The 24,297-nt window shown below is 37.1% G+C and overlaps 1 protein-coding gene across 3 annotated transcripts in view; it reads right to left on the bottom strand.

Moving 5' to 3' along the window:
- Positions 1 to 24,297, bottom strand: part of LOC116717697 (collagen alpha-1(XIV) chain-like) — a 125,847-nt gene that overhangs the window by 68,463 nt on the left and 33,087 nt on the right. For 2 of the 3 annotated variants that reach the window (XM_032559246.1, XM_032559247.1), the window contains exons 6-19: positions 13,367 to 13,522; positions 12,429 to 12,548; positions 11,939 to 12,103; positions 11,560 to 11,724; positions 10,705 to 10,856; positions 9,814 to 9,943; positions 9,336 to 9,478; positions 9,112 to 9,253; positions 7,864 to 8,003; positions 7,543 to 7,669; positions 5,436 to 5,575; positions 2,562 to 2,694; positions 2,201 to 2,236; positions 1,201 to 1,343 (exon numbers count right to left, since the gene is read on the bottom strand). In XM_032559246.1, coding sequence (XP_032415137.1) covers positions 1,201 to 1,343; positions 2,201 to 2,236; positions 2,562 to 2,694; positions 5,436 to 5,575; positions 7,543 to 7,669; positions 7,864 to 8,003; positions 9,112 to 9,253; positions 9,336 to 9,478; positions 9,814 to 9,943; positions 10,705 to 10,856; positions 11,560 to 11,724; positions 11,939 to 12,103; positions 12,429 to 12,548; positions 13,367 to 13,522 — 1,892 coding nt within the window. The remainder of the gene's footprint in view (positions 1 to 1,200; positions 1,344 to 2,200; positions 2,237 to 2,561; positions 2,695 to 5,435; positions 5,576 to 7,542; positions 7,670 to 7,863; positions 8,004 to 9,111; positions 9,254 to 9,335; positions 9,479 to 9,813; positions 9,944 to 10,704; positions 10,857 to 11,559; positions 11,725 to 11,938; positions 12,104 to 12,428; positions 12,549 to 13,366; positions 13,523 to 24,297) is intronic. The other variant, XM_032559248.1, reaches the window with a different exon arrangement.

The following is a 24,297-nucleotide window of genomic DNA, read 5'->3' as shown; positions in this document are numbered from 1 at the left end:
TTACTCTGTGTGCAGTCCAGCGAGGTTGAACTAACCATGCATGCAATTTTGCAAGTTATATTTTGTGTTGTTTCAGGAACTGACGGTCTGACAGGACAACCCCCAATCAACGTCTGAGAATATGAGCAGTTTCCAGACAGCAGTCTCATGTACATGTAGCTTCACTGGGGGAAGTGAGCTGAACAGAGAACAAGCCTTCGTACAACAAATCATAGCATTCATTCATTTGGAAAAATTAGCATTAAAAATGTTTGAGTAAATTTAAAAATAAATGTGTTTTTGATTTTTACAAGGCTATTGATGAAAGGAAACAGCATTTAATAGTAAGTGAAGCTGTCCACTGTTAAGAAATTATTATTTTTTTATTATCCTCAACAACATGAACAAAGAGTAAACACTAAAGCTACAGCTTAAAACATCCTTTATTTATCAGCGGACAGGTTTAGGCATTTCTCTCATGTTGTTAATGACTGTTTTACTTTCCAGTGGTGTTTTTTAGTTTTTGTGTTTTTGCTCTTTTCTCAGCTGCCCTCCATCTGTGTTCCCACTGAGGTAAATGGCTACAGAAAAGATAATGGGCTGTCTTCTGGCTTGGCCTGGCCTCTCCATCTTCTGTGGCTCTGACACCACATCGGGAAATTAAAAGAGAGAAAGGGGGAGGTGGAGAGAGAGAAAAGTCACGAGGGAGAGAATCAGAGAAACATGGAGGCAAGGGGACAGAAGGGTGGAAGGCCTGTGCGGACGTGTTTGGGTGTGCATTAGTGATCAGGGTCAGTACATGACACTGAGCTCAAGGGCTCTTCAGAGGGACAGGGGATCAGGAGAAGAGGCTGAGTGGACTGCAGCTAGAAGTGTAATCAGTTTTCTGGCTGCACTGCATGACCCTGCAGTGACGTCTGTAGTGCAATCCATGAGGCTGGAGGTTTGAAATAACAATGGTTTTCCTCTAGACGCTACTTCAGTGTGGTCTGCTTCATATGTTTGGTGTTCAGAATTGTCCAGGGGAAATGTCTCTGAATGATTCACAAGCATCGGGTTCAGTGCGATAATGCCCACAAGGACAAAACCTACACATATTTGGAGATGTCTCACAAATCGCAGAAAGAGTGCAAAACATAAAAACACAGATCAGCCTCAACAAATGCTGTTTTGGCCCATATCTTCCTGAAACCATGACAGCTCACAACATTAATAACTTACAGTTTCCTCCTCTTGGTTTGCACTGAGGTCAGTGTAGGAAATCCTGTAGCTCTCTACATCAGTGTCTTCCAGCTCCCAGGATGCTTCTAAGCTTTGGGTGGTCTCATCACTCAGGTAAAGGTTTTTCACAGCCTTACGTGTCACTGTGGCATCACAGAGAAAACCTGTTTTACTCATTTAAAGCAAAAGGCATGTACAAATCCCTTAACATTTCAAATTATTATGAATTAGGTAAGTAGACATTAAGTACAACATAAAATGTACTCTAAGATAAGATAAGATAAATCTTTATTGTCATTGTCACAAGAACAACGAAATTTAAAAAGTGCCATCAGTCAGTGCATATGCTTAAAAACAAAAAATAACTGTCTCACAATTCACACACAATGTAAGAAATAACAAATAACTGGTAAAAAACAAAAAAAAAACAACAAAAAAACAACTAATAACTACATAAGTCCATAGCAACATTATTAAAACTGCCGCTTTTAGATATCTTTTCGATTAGCAGGGATGGACAATGACAATGAGAAGAGCAAAAACAAAACTTACAGATTCATGCTTGGTTAAAAACTTTATTCACAGGGAAGAAAGTTATTTGATCTCACTATTGACCGTTTATCGGATTAAACGAGTGGCACATATCTGTTTGCAAACAGATTCATTTACTCTTTATAAGTCAATGAATCAAGTTAAAAAACTTGCTTCTGATTTCTTTTAATGGCACTAGAGTAACGGCAACCTTAGCCCAACGCCCAGCCCTTTGGGAAAGATGGACACGTGCTGGCAGGACTATTAAAAGAAGAGTTCAAACAGTCATATATAGCTAAATTAAAAGAAATTAATTACTCTGAATGATTTTAGCACAGATTGTGTGTCACGGTGAGTCACCTCTTGTTGGATGTGTTTGGATGTTTTCATACATGCCCCAGATATATTTAAAAAAAGCTCCCACTCATGATGTATTGCAATAACACACATTTCCACCTTTGGCACTTACCTGTGGTTGTGGTATGAATCGTTGTTGTTATAGCCACTGGAGAATTACAGAAAGTAGAAATCAGAGAATGTATTACTGCTAAACAATGCCCTGTGCCAATAACTAAGCCAATTAGAGAGGAACCTGTAACTAATTGTTGTGAGCAGAAATAGATTTCCTTCTGCTAAGATGAGGCAAAAATCAACAACGCAAATGTCTTGATGAATGTCAACACTTTGGCTCACAAATTGAAAGTTTTGCATCAAAAAATGGGGAGAAGGGAATAGTTATGAGAATCAAAGCAGAAGAGTCATGCAGTTTAAAGACGTACGTTGATTCATTTAAAAAGCAGCGTGTTAAAAGTGAGTCTGTTGACACTTACATGTGGTTTCTATGACAGAGACCGTGTCGCTCTCAGATTCATCTTCAAATATGGCCGTTAACAGGACTTCATATTTAGTGGAGGGACTGAGACCGTCGAGAGTGTATCTGTTCTCACTTCCACTCAAAATCACCTACGATTAAAAAAAAACAGACATTCGAATATAATAGTTCATTTTCATCAGTACAAGACATTTAATTTCGCTCTCTTGCTGAATAAAATTGTTTAACAGACTTTGTCAAAACAGGACAATTCACAATTTATGGGATTTTGCTAACATTTTAAAAATATTTTCAGGTGGAAACATCCAGATTCCATTACATTTTAAAATAATCATATTAAATCTAAGATTTTTTTTTCTCAAACTGATATTTGCTTGTTAATTTTTAACTAGAAATGTTCATCCACTCTTTCAAGCTGAACACTATGGCCAAAACTCGACTAAATTAATCTTCATCCAGCAATTCTGCACTCTTCTGCAAATCACTACAGGGATCGCTGGCAGTGTGGTTCTTAATGGCACACTAAGAAAGCTCCTCCAATATGTGCGTCACCATAAATTGTGCTTACAAGGCAAGACAGCACACAATATTGGGTTCACAAGAATTAGATAAGATTTCAGCAATAGTTCTGAGAAAACAAAGTATAAATTTTATTTTCAGAAGTAAATGTTTTTCCATCTCTGAACTATGTTTAAAAAAAATCTGTGATCAGTGTAGATTTGAATCTGTATGCTAACCTGAAGTGTATGTATTTTCTAGACACATAGTGCCATTTTATAGCACAATCAACTCACTATGTTACCTTCAGTTGTTATAAAAATGCTGTATAAATCAAACATAACTTTAAAGCTATCTGACTTCGCAATTTGACATCTTGAAATTGGCCACCGTCTCTTTAAGAAGCTCCTGCTCTTTTCAACACTCCAACTTCAGAATGTCAGTACAATAATGCTTCTTGTTATACCGTTTACAATTGTTTTCAGAAGTGTTGGGCTGAGAAGTAGTTCTGACGATGAGCTCAGCAGATGCAAAGTTCCAGCAGGTGTTTGGTAATTGCTGCTGCCACTAGTCTGTAGGAGCTGGAGGGGAGCTCTTGAGACAGAGGCTCAGCTTGGAGACTGCAGCTCCAAGGAGGAGCTTTGTGAGAGCAAGCTTTTAGGCATCCTGAATGGTTGAGATGGAGGATTCAACGATTTCTCAAATATGCATAAAAGAATGAAAGCAACACTTGTGGTATGTTTTTGAAGAGGGAATAGCATCGTAACATCATATAAAGCTCAAAAAGCTCAATCCACACCAAATATTTGATTTGGTTTAGACAACACACAATCTGCCCTCTCTTTTAAAAACTGTTCAATATTTTAGCAGGTCTTAGAAGTCAAAGCATTTTATATCTTGAACAAGAAATAATTAAATACAATCCATAATCCTTGAAGAATTTTGGCCTTTTAAACCACCCATCAACTTCATTGCCATTTAGCACAACCAAAGTTGTTAGTATTATAACGATGCACAAATCTGGTGGAACCTCATTCTCTATTTCCTGGACATTCACGTAAGTAGCAGAAAGCTGGTTCAGGGCACAAATGACATCTTTCTCTTTTTGTTTTTCCAAGCATCACCCTGTGACATGAAGCTGCCCTAGGCAGTGAGCCATATCGCTTCTATCAAAAACTGTCACTCCATGATGGAGGCATCTGCTTGATGAGGCCACCGTGACTAAACTCCTCCATAAAAAGCAGTAATAAAACACAAAGATGCCCAGAGTTGATGCACTCTGGACCCTCCCAGGAACTGAAGTTTCTATCTATAAAAAGATGTAAAAAGAATCTGAGATAGAGGCTTCAATTCAAAGTCTGACTTGTTACTTTATAATTGGATTATTGTTTCTTTATACACATCATAACCTTTAACTCCTTGCTGCAATGAAATAAAACAGCTGCTGCTACAAATGACAAAGAACCTAACATTTATTTTTTATGAAGAGAGGTTGAGCTGTACAATACCAATAATAAATAGTTTATAAATTACTGAATCGTAATTTCAACATTCACATGCATGAGCATCCATGCAGGTTTAAGGGTTTTGGGTGGAGGAGTTTTTCTGTAGCATCACAAAAGTGGAAGGAAGGTCGGAGAGTACTACATTACAGCTATGTGACTGTCTTTTGCATTCAATTTATTGTGCTTAATCACCTCTCAAATTCAACACTAAGAGGAAATTAATCGGTGTGTGTGGGTGTGTGTGTGGGCGTGCACGAGCATGTGCTGAGAATGTGACCGAGAAGAAGAGTAAACCACATGTATCACTTTCTCTTTAGGCTGTCAGTATCCCCAGCTTATCTCTTCAATTCCCCAGGGTGGCATTTTCAGCTCTGATGACTCTGAGCAAAACACACATTAACACACACAACATACACACCCCTCCACACAAACCCGGGACTCTATCATTGCTTCGCAGCTGTCTCAAAACCCCAGATCATGGTAATAAAACACCCGAGCCATTAATGTCTAGTTTTATTCAGCTTTCATATTCAACCATGCCACGGGTTTTAGCTGTACTACCAGTAATGGTCTTAAGCTTCTGTGTAAGTCATTGGACTAGAGACTTCCCTCTCTCAAAGCATATGGAGCAAAGCCATTTATTCATCTACATACAAGAAGAGAAGTGGACTAAATCAACCACGTTGTTGACAAAACATATGTAAATGGCTCGGTCATGGCAGTTTCTACTAAATATATCAAATATCTGTTTTCACAAATCCTTTTCAAGGAGTGTGCAAAATACTGGATCGGATTTTAGGAGAGGCGAGTTTAAGGTACATTTATTTCAGCACAAAACAATTCAAAGGGCACATTTCACTTTTACTAACCTCCTTTGTGTCACCACCAGAGAATGGTGCCCAGGAGAGTCTGTAGAGAGCAATGTCTGTGGCTGAGTGATCCCAGCTGACTTTAAAGCTGCCAGTGTAGACATCACTGGAGCGCAGATTCAGCGGACCAGGAACCGGAGCTGAAACAAACAGTGAAGTTCTCTTTCTGCTGCTGTTTTCAATGATGTTGTGTTCATAATGCTGCAAGGTTATATGAAGATGTTTGTTGAATCACTTACACTCTGTATTCATCTTACATGAGTTATTTTGTCACTTCCTTAATGTGAACTCTACTCTTCCTGGTCCACTCCATTACCTACGTCTCCACTCCACAAATTTTAAAGTGCTTGCATATTCATTTCAGGACATAAAACCCCTTTTCATAAACGTGGTCCATTAAACAAAGTTTGCTAGTAGATAAATAAAATCCTATATGATCTTAAAAGGACTGCATATTTTAGTAGTTGCTCACCACACATAGATTTTTTGAGCTGATGCAGCACTTAAGGCTAACTGCTTGTAGCTCAAAGGGATATTCCTACAAATCAATATGCGTTAGTGAGATGAAATAGTAAGGGACAGTAAAATTACCTTTTTATGTGACTGAGCTATAATGCTGAAGTGTAAATGGGGTTGGCAGGAAGCCAAGATGGCAGAAGGACCAGTAAAGGTTATAAAACCCAGCACCATTTGGCGTTAAGAGAAATCGTTAACGTTCTAATGATATTGATCAAGCTGTTTGTTGTAAACTGAGACAAATTTTCCTCAGCAAATTAAAACCCGCACTCTCTATAAAGTGAATGATTAAAAAGATAGCAAAAATAAATATACTTAAAGCACTAAGCGTTGGTAGCATGGGTAATTAGGAGAAATGTTTAGTACGATGTGCTAATATTTGTTATGGGGAGTTAGATGAACTAATTTTATAACAAAAGATAATCAGATTTTGTTATCCAACTGTATAGAAAAGTACTAACCTGTCATTAAAGTGTGATGAAATATTAGCAAAAACTACATCAACAAAAAATAACCTCTACAAATAGTTTAAAATATTTGTTTTAGAACAAGAGATAGCATGAGAAGTTGTTAATAGTGGAAGCTATTACAAAAATTACTTGCCACTTAACGTATATAAACATCTGTGATTCTTATTTTTAAAAGTTAACCGGATAATGTTGTTTGACAGTGGATTAATGGCTAAAATGACAACCAAAATTTGCACAAATTTTGCAATATAAATAAAAAGGCTATAACACTTAAAGTCATTTAATCTACTGAAGAGTTACATTTCCTTGCACAAATGCATGAGGTGCATTTCTATTCCGCCTCCTTCAGTCTAATTCTCTAGAAAACATCCAGTGAAATCAATTGTCTCCAAATTATATAATTAGTAAATGGAGTTCACATGCAACCTTTGTGTGCACTTCACAAATGTTACATTTATGGAAAAATGGCAAGAGAAGAGTGGTGAATTAAAGCCATGAGAAGGCCTATTAAAAGTTTGTAACAATCCATGTGTCAAAAAAAGCAAATGTGAAAGAAAGATATTTGGCCAAAATGATGAACAAAATATAACTTTTTGCCCAAGTTTGCCTGCAGTGTTATGCAGTTTCTTTCAGTAAAAATGGTCAGAGCAGATAGGAAAATAGACTAAACTAAATACAGTCCAGTACTGGATGAAAACCTGCAAGAGGCTGCAAAACACTTCAGACTGGGGTGCAGGTTCAGCTTCCAGCAGAGCAACAACATACAAAAAAACTGACCATTGGCATGACTGGGATAAAATCTGAGTCTTTAAATGTGCGAAGACGAATAATCCAAAAGACTAGCAGTGGAAGGGGGTTCTGCAAACCATGGCATTATGGGGGCTGCATACAAAAATACACCACTCTCCTTACATTTTTATTTGTAAAGAACTTAAAAAAAACAAGAATGAGTTTTTTTTTCTCTTCGCAATAAAAATTTTCAATAACTAATAGAGGCAAGTTATCATGTAACATGACTTAGTTTTAATATTGATTCATAAAACGTATCCTACAGATAAATGATTAAAAAACAGTGATGACTTATTGCCTATATGTCGTGATGCACAGTGAAGGTTTCTTACTGGTTGTGAAGCCATCAGTGAGTGGCTCTGACTGGCCCTCATTGTACAAAGCAAAGATGGCCACTGAGTACTCCATGAGGGACGCCAGCTCACTGAGGTCATACGAATTCACTGGGCCCACCTTCGCCTGCATAAAGCAAATACCTGCCTGATAACTTTAATATAGCAAAAATTAAAACATTCAATCACAGTAGGTAAAATCACAGAAGTAATTTTAAAACAAAAGAATCGAGGGATCAAGAACATTTAAAAAGAATAAATTGGACGTTCACAGCCTTTGGGTTTCTGAAATTATCTTTAAACAGAGAGAAGCAAACACACCTCCTTTGTGACCAGTCCGTCTGTCATGACCCACATGATGCGGTAACCTTTCACCCCATCAGGCGGTGAATCCCAGCTGATGTGGGCGGAGTTATGAGTGATGTCTGAAAACTGGAGATTCCTGGGAGGGCTCAGAGGTACTGGCAAAAAAATAAAGCAAATATAACAGCATGAAAGACACTTGGAAATCTGACATGTTTTACATGCTTACCAACCAAAGGCTGTTGAAGACAACTTCATCATGACATTACAGGGACTCTAAATTAATCTTTTAGCCTGCAGACGAGTCTGCATTTATCAAACTACAAATGCAAAGCTGGTGTTTATGAAGTTGTTGTACAATTTGTATTATTGGGAATGATTCAATTCTGCTCATTTGAGTTGAATGCAGCCTTGTTCTTAATACAAGATGACTTCTGCCACTTGGCAACATCCTCTAATGTTTTAGAAGTATAACCTCAGAAATGGCAACCAAAAGGTTTAAGCATAATAGTTTATTTTCAGCTTTAGCGGTGATAATGTGGCATGAATTCCTCCATGTCTGATGACATCAAGGTAGGGTAGCTTGTGCGTGCTGCAGTGCTGATCCACAGAACCGTCAAAGAAGAACCAGGTCGAATTTATCACATCTAGATTGACTTGGTTAAAACTCAGTTGAAGAACAAATTATGTGTAAAAACCCTGAACTTACCTTTAAGAGAGAGAGTGAGAGACACACACATTGATATACACTCTTGAAAACTACTTTACTCAATCAATGAAACTCAATTCTCAATTCACTCCAGAACTTCTCAAAGTAGTTTCTACTTCAAGTTTATTTATGTTCTGTTTTTATATTTATTGACTCGCTGAAATATATTAGTGTGTTTAATAATAGATGAATTATTGATTCTGTTAGCAACCTTGTCTCATATAACCATTAAATTCAATTGAACTCTTGACATTGTGATTCTGAGAAAAAAATGTTTTGTAATCCTCTCATTCCTTTTGGTAAAATATGCATTCAGGGCTCAGTGATTTTGTTAAAAAATTACCCTTAGGACAGATTATGTTCCAATTTATGAGACTGACGGAAACATATATTTTGTTAATGAGACTTCCCACACAGCAGACTGAGTTAGATGTTGCTTTCAGCTTTTAAATCGAAGCTCAGAATGTTATGCTGAGATCACATGGAGTCAAACTAAAACTAACAAAACAAAATAAAATAAATCTCAGTTTGCTCGAGCGGGCATATGCATTACTCACATGTTGTTTCCTGATTTGTTTTGGGGTCACTGGCTTCTTCTCCATACATAGCATAAACTGTGACGGTGTATACAGTGTCAGGCGTCAAGCCAACCAGCTCCACCCCTGTTACTCCGTCAGCTACATTAATCTGAGGGCAACACTTGGAAACAAATTTAAATAGTCAACTTCGCCGGAGAGTTTATAAAAACTTTGCATTCTCAGCTTTTTGCTTCTTTGCCTACCTTGTTGTTTAGATCTCCATCATCTGTAATAGGAGCATACAGCAGCATGTAACCTGAGACTCCTTCCACATGGCTCCACCTGGCCTGCATTGTGCTGTGAGTCGCATCGAACAGCTGGAGGCTAGCGACTGACGGGAGAGCCACTAAACACACAGAGACAGACAAAAACAGGACATTTGAACAAGAATAAAACAATATTTGAAACCATTTGTCGAACAACAACAAAAAAGATTCATGTTTATTTTCTGATTCCAGTCTTATTGTTAGAGAGGAAGGCAAATTAGACCTAAAGGTTTTTCAATACTCAAATGAGATAAAATTCAACAGTTTGCATGCATTTTAAAATTAATTTTACAAAAAGACAAAAGATCCTAAAAACAAAGTCTGCATTGCCATAAACATTGTTACTAATCTGTGTTCTAAGGTGTTGACTTTTTCTTTTTTTTTTTTTTTTGCATATGTCTAAAACTAAACTTACAGGTAGTTTCTGATCCTCTCAGAGCTTCACTTGCCTCGTCCGTGTACACAGCAAACACAGCGAGCTGGTACTCAGTGAGAGAGCTGAGATGCTTTAACATCACTGAAGTCTCACTGCCAGCCACGACAGCCTGGTGTGCAGGAGAACGAGTCAAAGCAGGAAAGGTGGATGAAAGGGACAAAAGTACGGAAATGAAAAGGCAATAAGGAAGCGGCAAATGAGGGTATATTTGATGTATTAAAACAGAAAGAAGGGAATAGTGTGTACTATATGGGGAGAAATTACAGCATTATATAAAGATCTAACAATATTTTAGTTAGATATCAATACCAGCTCAAATTTTTTACATCAGTGCATTTCTAAACATTAGCCTAAACAAAAACAATGAAAGTCATTCTCAGTTTATTCATTTGCTAAAAAAAACAACAAAAAAAACAACTTACTACCACAGTCAGAAGACGTCACTTCACCCTTTTACATTGTTTAGACAGAAAACACTATTGTCTATTGGATGTACTAAATTTTGCTAGGGGAGCAAACAAGCACCCACATGTACAGCCCTATCAGTTTTTGTGTGTATTGAGAAACTAGGTTAATGTAAATGGAGAGATACAAGAGGTATCAATGAAGAACACCATTAACATGTCAGAGAAAAACTGATAAACAAAAGAGCGCAGTGTCCGTCCTCACTCAGCTACTCCTACCAGCAGCGTTTCTAAAGGTTTTTCCTTCCACTTCCACACATGCTACATCCACAGATTACAAGACAAGACAGAGCTTCACACCATCAAAGCGTCTGCAATGAGGCAGCCATTTCTTAATTGCAGCAACACTACAAAAAGACAACTCATTATGTATAGCGATGTTCTCAGGAAGCAACACGGCGTTTACCTCCTGTGGTTCTCCTCCCTGAGCCGGACTGTAAACCACTCTATACATCTCTACGTTTCCAGCTGCCGGACTCCATGAGACCCGAAAGCTCTGAGCTGTGACCTCTGAGGTTTCCAGGTTTAGCGGCATTTCCATTTTCTCTGGCGTAAATTCTGAACACAATATGTGTAAACATGAAGACAAGGTGGAAGAATGAAAAAATAATGCATGACATTCAGGGCTTTATGCAATGGCAGGGACATTTATGGTCAAACACAATTCTAGAAGTTTGCAGAATTTTCTTCGTTTTAATACATGTAGTAAAAAGAAAATATGTCCCATTTATTTTCTGCACTTGTGCATTTTACAAAGAGTTCTTAGGGTGAAATAATTATTTCTGTGTATATTTATTAGAATATTTATTTCTGTTTCTGTGCTCTTCACCTAAGCAACAAATTCCTTGCTAACCTGAGCTGTTCAGAATCTGTTGGCCCCTTTAAATAAGGACGAAACAATTTACAGTTAACTGCAGTTTATGCAAAAGGATCAAAGACCCTATCTACTTATCATATTTATGTTACATCTGCATACTCTTTCTTTTAATGTGGTGGTTATTTTATCTAACATTCTTGATCATTTCTAGTTATTCATGTAATTTCCTTTACCTCTGTCCTTATATTTTGCCTCTTGGTGAAGTGATTCAAATTAACTTCAGCTTGAGCAGTGACATACTGATAAACTTGTCTGGCTTTACTTTGACCTTCGTATATTTGGGATTAATGGTTATGTAAGATGATGTTATTATTATGGATGCCACTACAAAGTCCCTTATCTGTGGTCTCTGCAGGCTCTTTGTCTTTCATTCCTGTTCCTTACTCTGCTTGATGTCTTTGTCTTGCAGCTCCACTTGTTCACACACGGTCTTTGTCAGTCCCTCGACTATCGAACTCATAATGTTGAAGTCAGCTACATTGTAGACGTGAGTGTGATGCGGCTCTGAGGCGATGGACCGCAGCTCGTTCTCATCAGCATTCTTTACACCTAGAAGAGTAAAGGACATGTCATTGTTGGAAAAGAGTCAACTGCAGAAGCAATGTTGGGATTTTCAAATCCGATGTTTAGCTTTAACAGACACTGTCTTGATGAATAAACTTTAGCACAGCAGGTCAGTAATGTCTGAAAAAATAAAATCTCAATTTAGAGGAGCAGAAAAGGGGTCGTAGACAAGCTGTGGCAGAATTGCGTCTGTTCTCACCAATAGCAAACAGCTCAACACCAGCCTTTCGCAGGCTCTCTGCTGGGGGTACAACGTCGTCCTGGGATTTTCCATCTGTGATGAGAATCCCTATCTTTGGTAAACCAACTCGTGAGCCAGATTCAGGCTTGAAACAGTAGTCTGAGACAAAATTCAATGCAAGCCCTGTTGAGAGTGTTAAAGAGATAAAAAAGGGGGAGGAGATAAGAAACAGAAGTGAATAAAAAAGGTTCACTGGCAAATGCTGTTGTAAGATGGCACTTTTAAAATTTCGTTCTTGTGACAATGACAATAAAGATTTATCTATCTTAAAAATCTCCCATAGAAATGACTAAATAGAGCAAAAGATAATATCTGCATGGGGTGGTGTGTGAATGCTTGTTTGGACTTTAAAGTAAAAATGGGAACATACAGATTAAAAACTCAATGAAACAAACTAGAAAGGCACTTTTGAAGCAGATGCTAGTAATAATTTAATTTTAAGCAGTACCTGTGAGAGTGTTCCCTCCTTTATACGGTAAATTCTTCACTGCATCAATGACAGCTTCTTTCGTAGAGTAAGTATTCAGATGCCATTCTATCCTGGGGTCTCCGCTGTACTGGGCCAGGCCTGGAAACAGACAGCAGCTACTATGAACCCAATCACTGATTTACAGAACCCTACACATCTACTAGAAAAAGATGTGTAGAAAGCATATATTGTCATTTTATTGGAATATGTAATAACTATTCCAGTAGTTTCTCTTCCTGCAGAAATATGGTGAGACACAGATGGCCGTTTGCTAACAAAAGTTGCTACTTGTCTACTTTTGATAACAAATAACTACTTGCTAACAAGTAGCAGCTAGCTATACTGTAGCAGCTAGCTGCTACTTGTTAGATATTTGCTACTAAGTTATTACACTCAGAGTAAGAACTAGAAAATATAAAACAGTTTATTCTATGAGAATCAAGGCTGGATTAAGAGCCAAGATTAACTTGACACACATAAGATAAGAGAAAGATGGTAAGACAGACAAATCTTCAAACGTTACTTTTTTAGTCTAATATTGTGCTGCTTTATTTAAGCAGATATTGACCAGGGGTGCCAATAATGATACAGAGCAGGAGTCTTTAAATCCACACCTACAACTTTTAGATGTGTCCCAGGTCCAACACACCTGAATTAAATGGCTGAATCAGCTCTTCACTATGCATTCATTTTCTCCAGATTCCTACTGATGACCCGACTATTTGACGCAGGTGTGCTGAAGCAGAGACACATCTAACATTTGCATGTCTGGCTATGGGTTTGAAGATCTTGATATAGATGTTTTAACATAACAAAAAACAAATAATAAAAAAACCATCTTTGGACTTATAAAAAGAGGCAATACAGAGGATCATGCAGTTTCTAAATCTCTAAGAAAAATAACATCTGGGACCCACCTATCCTGGTCTTATCAATGCCAATGTCAAAAGCGTTGACCAGGTTTTCCAAAAATGTACGGACCAGCTTGAAGTTGATCCGGCCTATACTCCATGAGCCGTCTACCAGGATCACAATATCTGCAATGGCCGTGGTGTGGCACACAAACTGATCAGCTAAAAAAGAAAAACAAAACAAGAAAAACCAGCAGGTTCATAAAGTCAAACTTAGAATAAAATACACAGACAAAATAGAAAAAATATGGCATAATTATTTGAAACAAAAAAAATCATACATTATCACATTTTAAGAAAAATAAAAATCTATTAACTAAAATTAGTCACTATTATTGAATTTAGATTTTAAAGCACACACGTTTAAAATTCAATAATACAATTAGTGCTGTCACTGTCTTGAAAAGTTTGACATTTAAGGGTTTGAATAGAAACATCTAAAAACAAAAACAATTCAGTCAAAATTTAACACCTATCTATTATTTATTACAATATTTAGAACAGTATTTATTTAACAAATCAGAGATTAAAACTGTGGTACTTCCATTACATCACTGCAGCAGATCAGGGTTCTTATATGTCTTTTGTTTTAAAATTCCACATTTTCCCAAATACCGATTTCTAGATTTTTCAAGGAAGGACAGAAGGAAAGAACGAAGGAAAAAAGAAAGGACAGAGATAGACATAAGGAAGAATAGTAAATTTACACAGAAAATAAAAGTACTGCTTGTCTAGGAGATTTTATCCTTGCCCATTTTTTGATTTTATGTTGATTTACAGTATCAAGCATTTATCTGGTCTCTATAATTTATGTCTCCACAATCTAAGAAACACACACACAGAATTAGTTCATCCTTTATAATTCAATAAAGCTTATCTTGTCATCCCTCTCAGTCTTACATCCTGAAAATGACTGGATCCACTTAAGGTTGTGTCATAGATAACGTTCTGCTCTACAGAAATAACGGAGAACAATCCAAAACATGCTGACAAAGAGATTTATGTGCAAGTGAAGAAAAGCTATAAAAGAGAATGCTGACTACAGGGAATGTGAGTTATTACTTTGCTTTTTGCTCAGAGCAATACGCACTAGGGATTAGACGAAAGATAGGGGAGTTAATGTAGATTATTTAGCTAGTACTAACTATAATAAAGTCATTCAAACTGTTTTCTAACACCTCTGCTACAATAAATGTAAAGCAGGATCTATTTATCATTCTGCTCCAACTAAAGGCTGGTGCTGGTTAGATATATATGATAACTGCATCATATTAAACATTCCACCTGTGGGTAACTTGGCACAACGAGATCTAAAGCTTTAGAGCAACAGATTTTTCCAACATTAAAATGAAGAAGTATCTGTTTCAAAGAGCAACTTTCCAAACAGAGCCGTCTGTCTGCTGTCTCTGTGTGTCTGCCGGTTTGAACAGGCCAGCTGCTAAAGCCAGCAGATGAAAGAGAGACGGCAAGAAATCATGTCCCAGAGACGGCTGATGACAATTTTTCGTTTGCTGCTGCCTTACAGCGTTATAGGCAAACACAGAGACAGACAAGTGGAAATGATAAATGCTTTTCAAAATTGTTCTAACAAAGCTGTTTAGATCTGTATTCAGCCCCTTTATTTTGATATAAAAAGGTTCCAAAGGTTTGTTAGGAAACATTCGTGAACAAACACGGAGGCCAAGAAAGATGCCAACAAACAGTAAGACTATTTCGCAAGCTTGTAACGTCTTGCAGAGAGAAGTTCAATCCATCTTCCGAAGACAAAGCAGAGCTCTGGAGGAGCTGCAGAGATGCATACCTCAGGTAAGCCTTGTCATAAGGCTTTAATGAAAGACTACTATTAAGAAAGTAAGTGACCCAAATTGATTTCTGCCACAAGCAGTGTAGAAGATACACAAAAAAAAACCCATAAAAAAATGCCACTGGTCACAGAATGACAAAATTAAACTTTCTGCCCATCATGTAAAATGCTAAAGGTGGAAACACAACACAACATCAACATAACATCTGTTTGATGCAGTAGGGACAGTCAGAATCAATGGGGAGACAACTGAGCTAAATACAGGGGAGTAAACCTGTTAGAGGCTGCAAAAAACTTGAGATGGGTCAAAGGTTCATCTTTCAACAGGACAACAGTCTTGAACAATTTCAATAAGATGTTGGTAGAAGCAAATCGAAGAGACTTGAAGCTGTATGAGCTTCAAAGTTATTAACTTAGGAATGCAGGAAAAAATGCATTCCTTTTCCATTTGTGCTGATCTATTTGTCATTTATTAGGAAAACAATTCCCAATACAATACATTTATGTTTGTATTGAGAATACAAATTGCATATTCCATGGAAAAGGCATTGCATATGGAAGATTCTTTCTTATGCTGTGACAAATGATTACAGAAGCCAGTTGATATCATGCATAAAGCTACAGATTCAGTGACTGTGTGGGTAAAAAAGCTTATGCACTGAAAGGTTAGGAAATAAGAGGCTGGGTCTCCTGGGTATTGTTAGATGTGCAAAGCCTGTATGCCTGCTGATCCAGCTGGTAAGCAGATGATTAGAAGGTTGGTAATTACAGCTTTTCACAGCTCGCAAAACCATTCCCAACTTTTATTGTGTGCAGGGTGGCGAGCATGTCAGCTGAAGTTAGTCATAATGTTAGTGTTTTACCTCTGAACCGATAATCTAGGTAATTCATGTCCTTCACAGTACACCCGACAACATCTGTAAACAGTCTAGTCAGTTAAAGCAAACGATTTGCTGCCATTTATTCTCACACTGTTTTATTTTTTTATTTTTTTGCTTTTGCTTAACATCAAACTGGTGGAAAAGATCATTATAAAAGTCAATCACATGAAAAAAAAATATGATATGTTCCACCACACAATTATTTTAAACTATTAGTTTAAACAATCTAAGCAAAAAGAAGGCTGCATTACAGTATAGTGATACATTAAATCACACACAGTCCTTTGGAAGCTGCATGGTCATAATTTAGTGTTAGTGAGACGTTTTCTGACTGTCAGGCAGCAGCAGCCTGGTCAGAGGTCTCCTTGCTCCTTTAAAGCCCCTCTGGCCTTCTGCTCACCTCCGTCCTGCAGCCGTCTCACAGCTCTGCTGTGGGTTAAGGTGCAGTTTTAGTGGACCTGAGGGGAATTTGGAGCGTAGAACGGTGAAAGAGAATGTGACAGAAGGAAAGAACTGAATCAAAAGCACAAACTGATAATAGCGCTGATGTATAATCTGTTGGATTACAGAACCAACTATTTATCAAAAGACGGATTTTATTTGAAAAAATAACTGCAAACCCTTTAAAGTCATTGTGTTTAGTGACTCAGCAATTATGTTGTCTTGTTTAATGAACTGAATATTGTAGAAAATGAACACAATCTGCTCTGCAGGGCAAATAAACTGCTTTCAGATTTTGAGTGACTTTTCAGATGCTATGAAGTCAGATGTAGTTGGATATAAATAAATAAGGTTGGGTTCACTTTTTGTCAAATAAACTTTTGTTTTGCTTCATCTCTTGTAATTACTATTTATAGTGTTACAACTTTGCTATTTTCACTAGATCAGCTTTGTATCTTTTGACCCAAGAAATTGCAGCTGCACAGATCTATGATTCAGACCAAGTTATGACTAAATTATGTAAAAATGCTACAAGTATTGCTTGGTACATTTCTAATGAGCTAAGATTTAGGTTTTCATTATATACAAGTCATAGTTATCAAAATAAAAAATAAGGGCTCTAATTCAGTCTATGTTTAATGAATCTGTATAATATTTGGAAAAACTATTGAACATTTTCACCATGCTTTAGTTTTTGGAGCTGTAGTTGTTCTACATCTATCCTCTTTTGACTTCTTGTGTTTCCACTTGTTAAATAGGGGTAGGTTTTATGTCCACATTCTCTTGTGTTTCAGAATATTTCTTAAAATTTGCAGAATATATTCGTGTGGAAAAAATTATGTTTCAAGTTTTGTGCAACTCGACTGGAAACCCTTTCAACTTAAAATGTGAGAGAAATGTTAATTTTCCCTGGCCTCTTGCTCACCTACTGTATATCCCAAATGATATAAACTGGAATGTGATCTGTAAATGGTGATAAGTTACTTGCCATCGAATCTAAACCTGTTTGCTCTGGGACTGGCCATTACAGATTTCATGCTTCTAATCTTAACCTCTTCTGCAATCATTGCTTTTCAAAATCCCCACCAATTATAACTACATCTACTTCTTTCCCCCCACAACTTATCACCTTTTCACACTCCACCAAACACTCGTACAGTGACGGATTGCCACAACAAGCTGCACTGTTTGTTATAATATCATATAAAATGTCTTTGCCAGATTCTCCATGAATAAAAAATAGGCAAAAAACACACACCAGTTTGCATCCAAGAGAACAAATCGACAAACAACACATTACTTCAGTAGTCTAGCTATTATTATTCAGCACCGAAAAATCGGATTTGTGACTTTGTGAATCACAGTGTTGGCTGAATCACATTTGAACCTTATTTGCTTGGAAGCAAGAGTAGAAAATGTGCTGACTAAACCTGCTAACCACACAGCTGGACACACACCAAGCAAAGCAGGCATGGCTATGAGCTGACAGACTGTCCACCTGCTATTCAAGAGAGGGGAACAGGCCCAATCTTATATCTCACAGCACTAAGTGCACGGCTGCGGAGCTGCAGGGGGAAAGAAAAAAAAATTGTGGCTTTGCGATAACTGAATGAACTTGTGTAGGAGTGCAGCAGACTGTGCTAAAAATGTGACTGCAACAGCCACTGTTGGCTCCAACAGCTAATCAAGTAGAGAGACACTGAAAAGCATTGAAGCCATGAAAAGAAGAAAAGCAAGAATTATGAACGTCATTTAAAAGAAAGAACAATTGCTGGAGCTTACAGATTGTGCGAAGACAAGTAAAAGCAAAAGAGACTCCAAACTACGGGCTCCCTACAGAGCAGATTACTTAAAGCAAAGAAGATTGCTCCGAAATCTTCTTTACTCAGAAACTGACACGCATTCCCATTTATGAATACAGTTGTGAGAATTGTAAATGCAAAATACACCCCCCAAAAAATATGCGGTTGCACACAAACTTATCTGGTTTTAAAAACTTCTCCATTGCCTCAAACCCTTCCTCTATTTTTCTTTGTCTCTCTCTGGTCTTAACAGTTCTTTCCAGACGGCCTTGATTTATTGCTGACCTCTATTTAGCCAGGGATCAGACGGAGCGTGCTGTCATTTCAGTCTCTCTTCAGTTAACGTTTACTTTCCCCATCGCTGTGATTGTATTTCAGTATCTGGAATTAATATTGAGGGCAGCGACAGGCATGCAGATACATGGACAGAAGCAAAGATGGTCCCCACAGTGACAACCTTCTCCTTCTTCAGGATGAACCTGCTTTCAGAAGAGTACTTCACCGTCAATGCATGGCTAAATATGTAGAAAAATAATAATTGGACATTAATTCCCAAAAGTTTAACCAGTAGAAATGCTCAGCTCTAACAACTACTGAAAACTGTATCAGCTTCAATGAATTCAAAAAAGTGTCAAGGATATTAAACCGTCTATTTTATTACTACTTCTGCCAGATTTATTTAAGTATCATTTCATATAGGAAATTACTGATATCCTGTTGAGCAGGTTTCTGTAGCTATGATTATTAGGGATTCAAGTTTTTTTAGGTTTTCTATTCAGTGTATTCCTATGTTTTGTATTATATTTACATCGGTTCTCATTGCCAGTGTTTCCCCTGTTTTATAAGTTGTACAGTTTGTTGATTCATTTATGCTTCATGTTAAGATTTCTAACATTTCAACATCAGTACCCAGAACCACGCTTCATATTCAGTTGTTCACTTCCTTCCTGTGGACGTACTGTCCCTGGGTTCCTTCAGTGTTTGTCAGATCCTCATGTCGCCCTTGTCAATGTGATTTATTGGTTTGGCCCTCAACTTTTTGATTCAAGGCTACAACTAATTGTGTAAGCTTTATGGTCTTTGGTAAATAATTTCAAAAAAGGGAATGCAAACATTTCTTACAATTTTTAAAAAGAGAAACAATGAAGAACTAATGCCTAAAAATATGTTTTGTCGAAGATGTTTGTGAAAAAAAACTTTATATGACTTTTGACAAAAACAGATAGAAATTAAAAAGTTTTAGCAGAGCCAATTTACCGATTTATTTATAATCCATTTTCATACCTACATTTCATTTCTTTCTATTTTGCAAAGTATTTCAATTGATTTTAAATATCAATGACTTTAAATATTATGACTTATGAACAAACAACATTCCATTATTTTTTACCTTAGTAGATAATCCCAAAATCATTGAATATGACTGCAAGTGCAAAACATGTCAGAAAAGCAGATATAAAAAGCCAAATAGAAGGGGGCAAAGGTGAGAAATCTTGACGACATCAAGAGCTACTTACTCTGAAATGGCCACAAACTGCTGCTGTCAGTTCTTCCCAATTCTCATAAAAAACCGACAACAAAAAAAACATGTAATCCAACTTCAGGTTCAACCCTTAACTACCTTTGAGAAAGTTTAGTAGTTGTTCCAATTACTATAACCCAGGAAAGGAGCCATTACTATTCAATTCTTCTTCTGCAGATAAAGGCTTTTACAGTCGTCATTGAGGGAGGGTTGCTGCCCCTGTGAGGTCACTTATAGAAATAACAATTACTACCCTGTTCAGTTTCTAACCCTCATTTGACTAAGAGTGAATCCCTATGTTTTGGAAGTCAAAGTTTCATAACTCTATGGGTTTAAATAGTTACTCAATATCCCCTTAGTGACTTCAACAATTCATAAAAATTTTCCTTGTCTTCAACAGGGACTCTGGAGGTGGTCGGTGCAGAAAGGAAGATGGATGAAGCTAAATACAGGGCGATCTGCTTGGAGAAGATGTGAGGCAGTGATCAGGTTAGTGACCAGCAGACACACTGGCTGTGGAGTCGCAAGCGGCTCTTTGGATGTTCTGTAGTGACTCTAGATAACTTGATAGTAAAAATATAAAGAAGCAAATATTATTAGGTCTTAGTAGTTTTTCAGTTTTCTCATGGAATAATTGCATTTGAATTTGCACATCTGCATTACACTAAAATTACCAGTGATATTTTACTTTCTATGTCATTAGGTTGGAAAAGAAAATGATAAAGAAAATGCCTCCATCCTGTTTTTATATAGAATTATGTTTTCTTTATGTTAAAATCTAAAAATAGGAAAAACCTGTGGTTCTTGAAGTTTGTAGTTGTAATGTTATAAAAGTGAAAAAAAATTAGAAGTTTGAATGCTTTTGCACAGCGATGTATGGATGTAAATTCTGAGAAATAACTTATTCTTTCAGTTTTGCAGTGATTTTAAAGTGGATTTGTGAATGAAGAAATAGCTAAGTTAACTTTTTTCATCAATATACAGTTGTGTTAAACTAATAGAAGGAAAAAGAAACAGCAGGTAACTCAGTGATCCGTCCTTATACCAGATGACAGTGGTTCAGGAGATCGGAGAGTAGCTTATTTATGAAGACGATGGCATGCAGCAGAATGATACACCTGTCATTTGGTCAGCAGTTCACTGTTTAAATCAGACAAACTCAGTCAGGCACAGACATTCATATTCATTGGTGAAACCTGAGCCTGTGGGTTTTTAAATGTGAGATTAAGTATTTTGATCCATGAGGTTTTAAGTTGAAATCCAGCAGCTGTTTTCAGAGGATTTATGTCACTTCATGAAAGATCTGTCTGTGTCTGCGCTCCTGATCTTTATTCCACTGAGTGTTTGGTTCCACTTCATTCACCACACAGATATGCAGAAACAACAGATATTATGGATGGTAAAAGCATAATGTGGCCTGTCAATACCCTACTTCTCTAAAGCCTTTTGTTATTTTCCCTCCCATCCACCTTTGTTTGGCTTATCCACTTTTCTTTGTTGTTTGTTTCCTGTATGGAATCTACCTGATCCACACATATAAACTTGTATAGTTGTGCTTTTCTCCATTTTTTATTACAGTTCTAAACAAAACTATTTCCTTTTCTTAAGTTTATGCCTTATTCCAACCCTAACCTTACATTAATATACATCTTAGACATAAGTCTAGTCAAGAAACCCAAAATATTAGGGATAGTTGAATAGGTTAGGATGTGTTGCCTCATTAGGACAGATTTATGTTCATAATTAAAACCAAATGTCTTGACAAGACAGCGGATTACACCAGCGTAGCTTCCAGTGAAACCTTAATAATAATCCAGAGATTTCTCTTTTAAAAGTTGAATACATATGTAATATCTGTTTTCACACACGTTTAAGATTATAACGTGTGTGTAGCTCCCAACAGGTTTTATGGCTCTATAAATCAACAGTGGCTTAGTGCTGAATTTTACTGATTAGTTTATGGTTCCTACCTCTTGTCATTTTTTTCTGCTCGATGGACCTTTTTGTTTAGAATCAGGAAACTATCTCGCTTCAGCAAAGCACAGCTACAGTGGACACAACTCTTCTTTTTTGCCGACTTCTCCAAGATGCTGACCACCACAAAACAAAACCACTCTACAACAATTGAACTTTAGGAGACGCTCCGATCTTGTTGTTGAGCCAACACAATTTGGCCCCTGACAAACTGGCTCAAATCTTTATGCAGGAGCAGTTTTCTGCTTCTAACACATCAACTTTGAAAACAAAATGTCCCCTTGACATGAAATGTTTTCCAACTACGCTCATTAAGTTGATTTATTTTACCCTAATAAGACATTTAATAGGCATGCTGTGAGCAAAAGTAAAAGGAGGAATTGTATTACTCTTTCAATATTAAGCACATAACGACTCTTGAATGTTTTGGCTTAATGCAAACTTTCACTGTTTTTGTTTTGTTTCCTGCATGAAATAAAAGAATATAAGATATTGGTTTAGCACAAAACAAATAGTCCTGCCCAGTGTCTCAGAAAGATAGAGAGATGGGAAGCAACAGTTGGGCAATCAGGAAATTAGATGCTAATTATTTTAATTGAGTTCCTGCCAATAATTAATAAAATGACATTAGCACAGCCACATCTATGCACTTGTTAACCGCCATCATACAATTAGCTCAACTCACCCATAAATGTCCTCTATTAATAGAGGACGAGGACGGGCTGCACAGACCACACAAACACGACTCACATCCAAATGAGTGGAGGATCTTAGCAGCTCAGGATCAGGATCTCTCCTCTGCTCGTTTCAGCAGGAATAATTTATGAGCAGAAAAATATACAGTATGGAAAATAAAGGACCAGAAGTGATGGAAAAGATGCCAAAATGAATTTCAGAAATTACTTTTGCATTTCATGAGAAAAACAATTTCTTTTCTCATTTCCTCCAGTACTTTTCAATCAGAAGTGTCTCACTTAGCCTATGTGGATACTCCACAACTTATACAGAAGCAGTACCTTCTTGCCCATTAGTCACTTTAATACTTCCATATCTGCTTTGTTCTGTGAAAGCATTACTTTCTTGTTTAAACAAGCATGTTCTGTGACAGTAAAAGATTTTGGCTCTCCGGTGCTTAGAATCATTGGAGTTTAATTATACTGCTGGTCTAGTCTATATTACATGAAATTTTTGTATCGATTATGTTGGCTTCAACTCAATTTCCCCTTACTGACTGTCTTGCTGTCCATTTATCAACATGTCTCTTGGCAAAATCTTTGTAATCCAGTGAGTCCACTGAGTTTTACAGTAGCCGAATAGTGAAGATTTTCCTGCATTTGTGCAACTGCTGGAGATTTTAAAAGAAAACTGAAGGATGCATGGAAATACTGTGTCTAAAGAAAGGCTACACAGGAGGCAAATTTTGTAGTATTATCTGCAATATGCATACTCTTGAGAATAAATTGTTACAAATTTAGAAACTTTAATCAGCAGGTGAGAGTTTCTTACTCTCTGCAGTGATGACAGATAAGACTCGCCTACTCCTTCATGACCAGTATGCTGAATGTCAGCTGAATCTCATTGGCCTCCAGCTCAACTTTAACAGCATCTGTCTCTTGGGTTCAATTTGTTTTTGCATGTGTGAGTGTTAAGTTCACCTTCGGTTGGAAATACAAAAACTACAATGAAGCACCAGAGCATTTAAGAAAGGAAATTCTGTGGCATTCAGAAGTTTCCATACACTCAGCATGAATGTCATAATTTTGATCTTGAGATTGATGCATTTGAACATTTCTTTTGCTGGGAGTAATGATGATACAGCAAAAAATTTCACTACAATTAGAGGCACATGTTTGATGCTTTTGTGGTTTATCTATATTCCACACACAATCATAATTGTACATAGCAGATCTTATGTACGTACGCAACATTAATATTTAGTTAAATATCCCTCACCAAATGACAAAAAAAGCCACAAACATTTGAGGTTATTAAGCTTCTGGCTGAATATTTGACCACTTGTTTTCTTGGAGACTGTATTGTTCATTAAAACTTTCTGATTTAGAGATTTTGTCTTTGCACATAGCCCATACATATTAAACATGGCTGAAGTCAAGGCCAATCTTAAGGTCAGCATTGGTCTGATTTATCCATCCCTTGAGATTTGAGAGTTTGTCTGGTCAGAATACCTGATCGTTCAAATTTGAACCATCCAGCTGCTGATCAGAGAAGTACTTGAAAACCCTCTGGGGATGTTACCATCCTCATCAATGTGTCCTCTCCGAATGCAACAGTTTGGTAAGCACAATCATACGACTACCTCAAGAATACACCAACACTGTTTTTAAGTGGATGCATCTAAAGTTGATTTTTTAGATGTGATAGGTTGCGTTCAAGAGTTTCTAAGACTCGAAGGATGAAGGGATGTCAGTGTTGCACCCCTGAGCTGTTACCACAGGAAGTCACAGAACTGAATTTGTGCCACTCTAGACACGAAAGCTGTTGTATTTCACATC

Source organism: Xiphophorus hellerii, chromosome 3 (assembly GCF_003331165.1).
Source record: "Xiphophorus hellerii strain 12219 chromosome 3, Xiphophorus_hellerii-4.1, whole genome shotgun sequence".
In the NCBI taxonomy this organism is placed as follows: Eukaryota; Metazoa; Chordata; class Actinopteri; order Cyprinodontiformes; family Poeciliidae; genus Xiphophorus; species Xiphophorus hellerii.
Note: the sequence above shows the minus strand (reverse complement) of the source record. Positions and strands in the feature narration are given on the sequence as shown.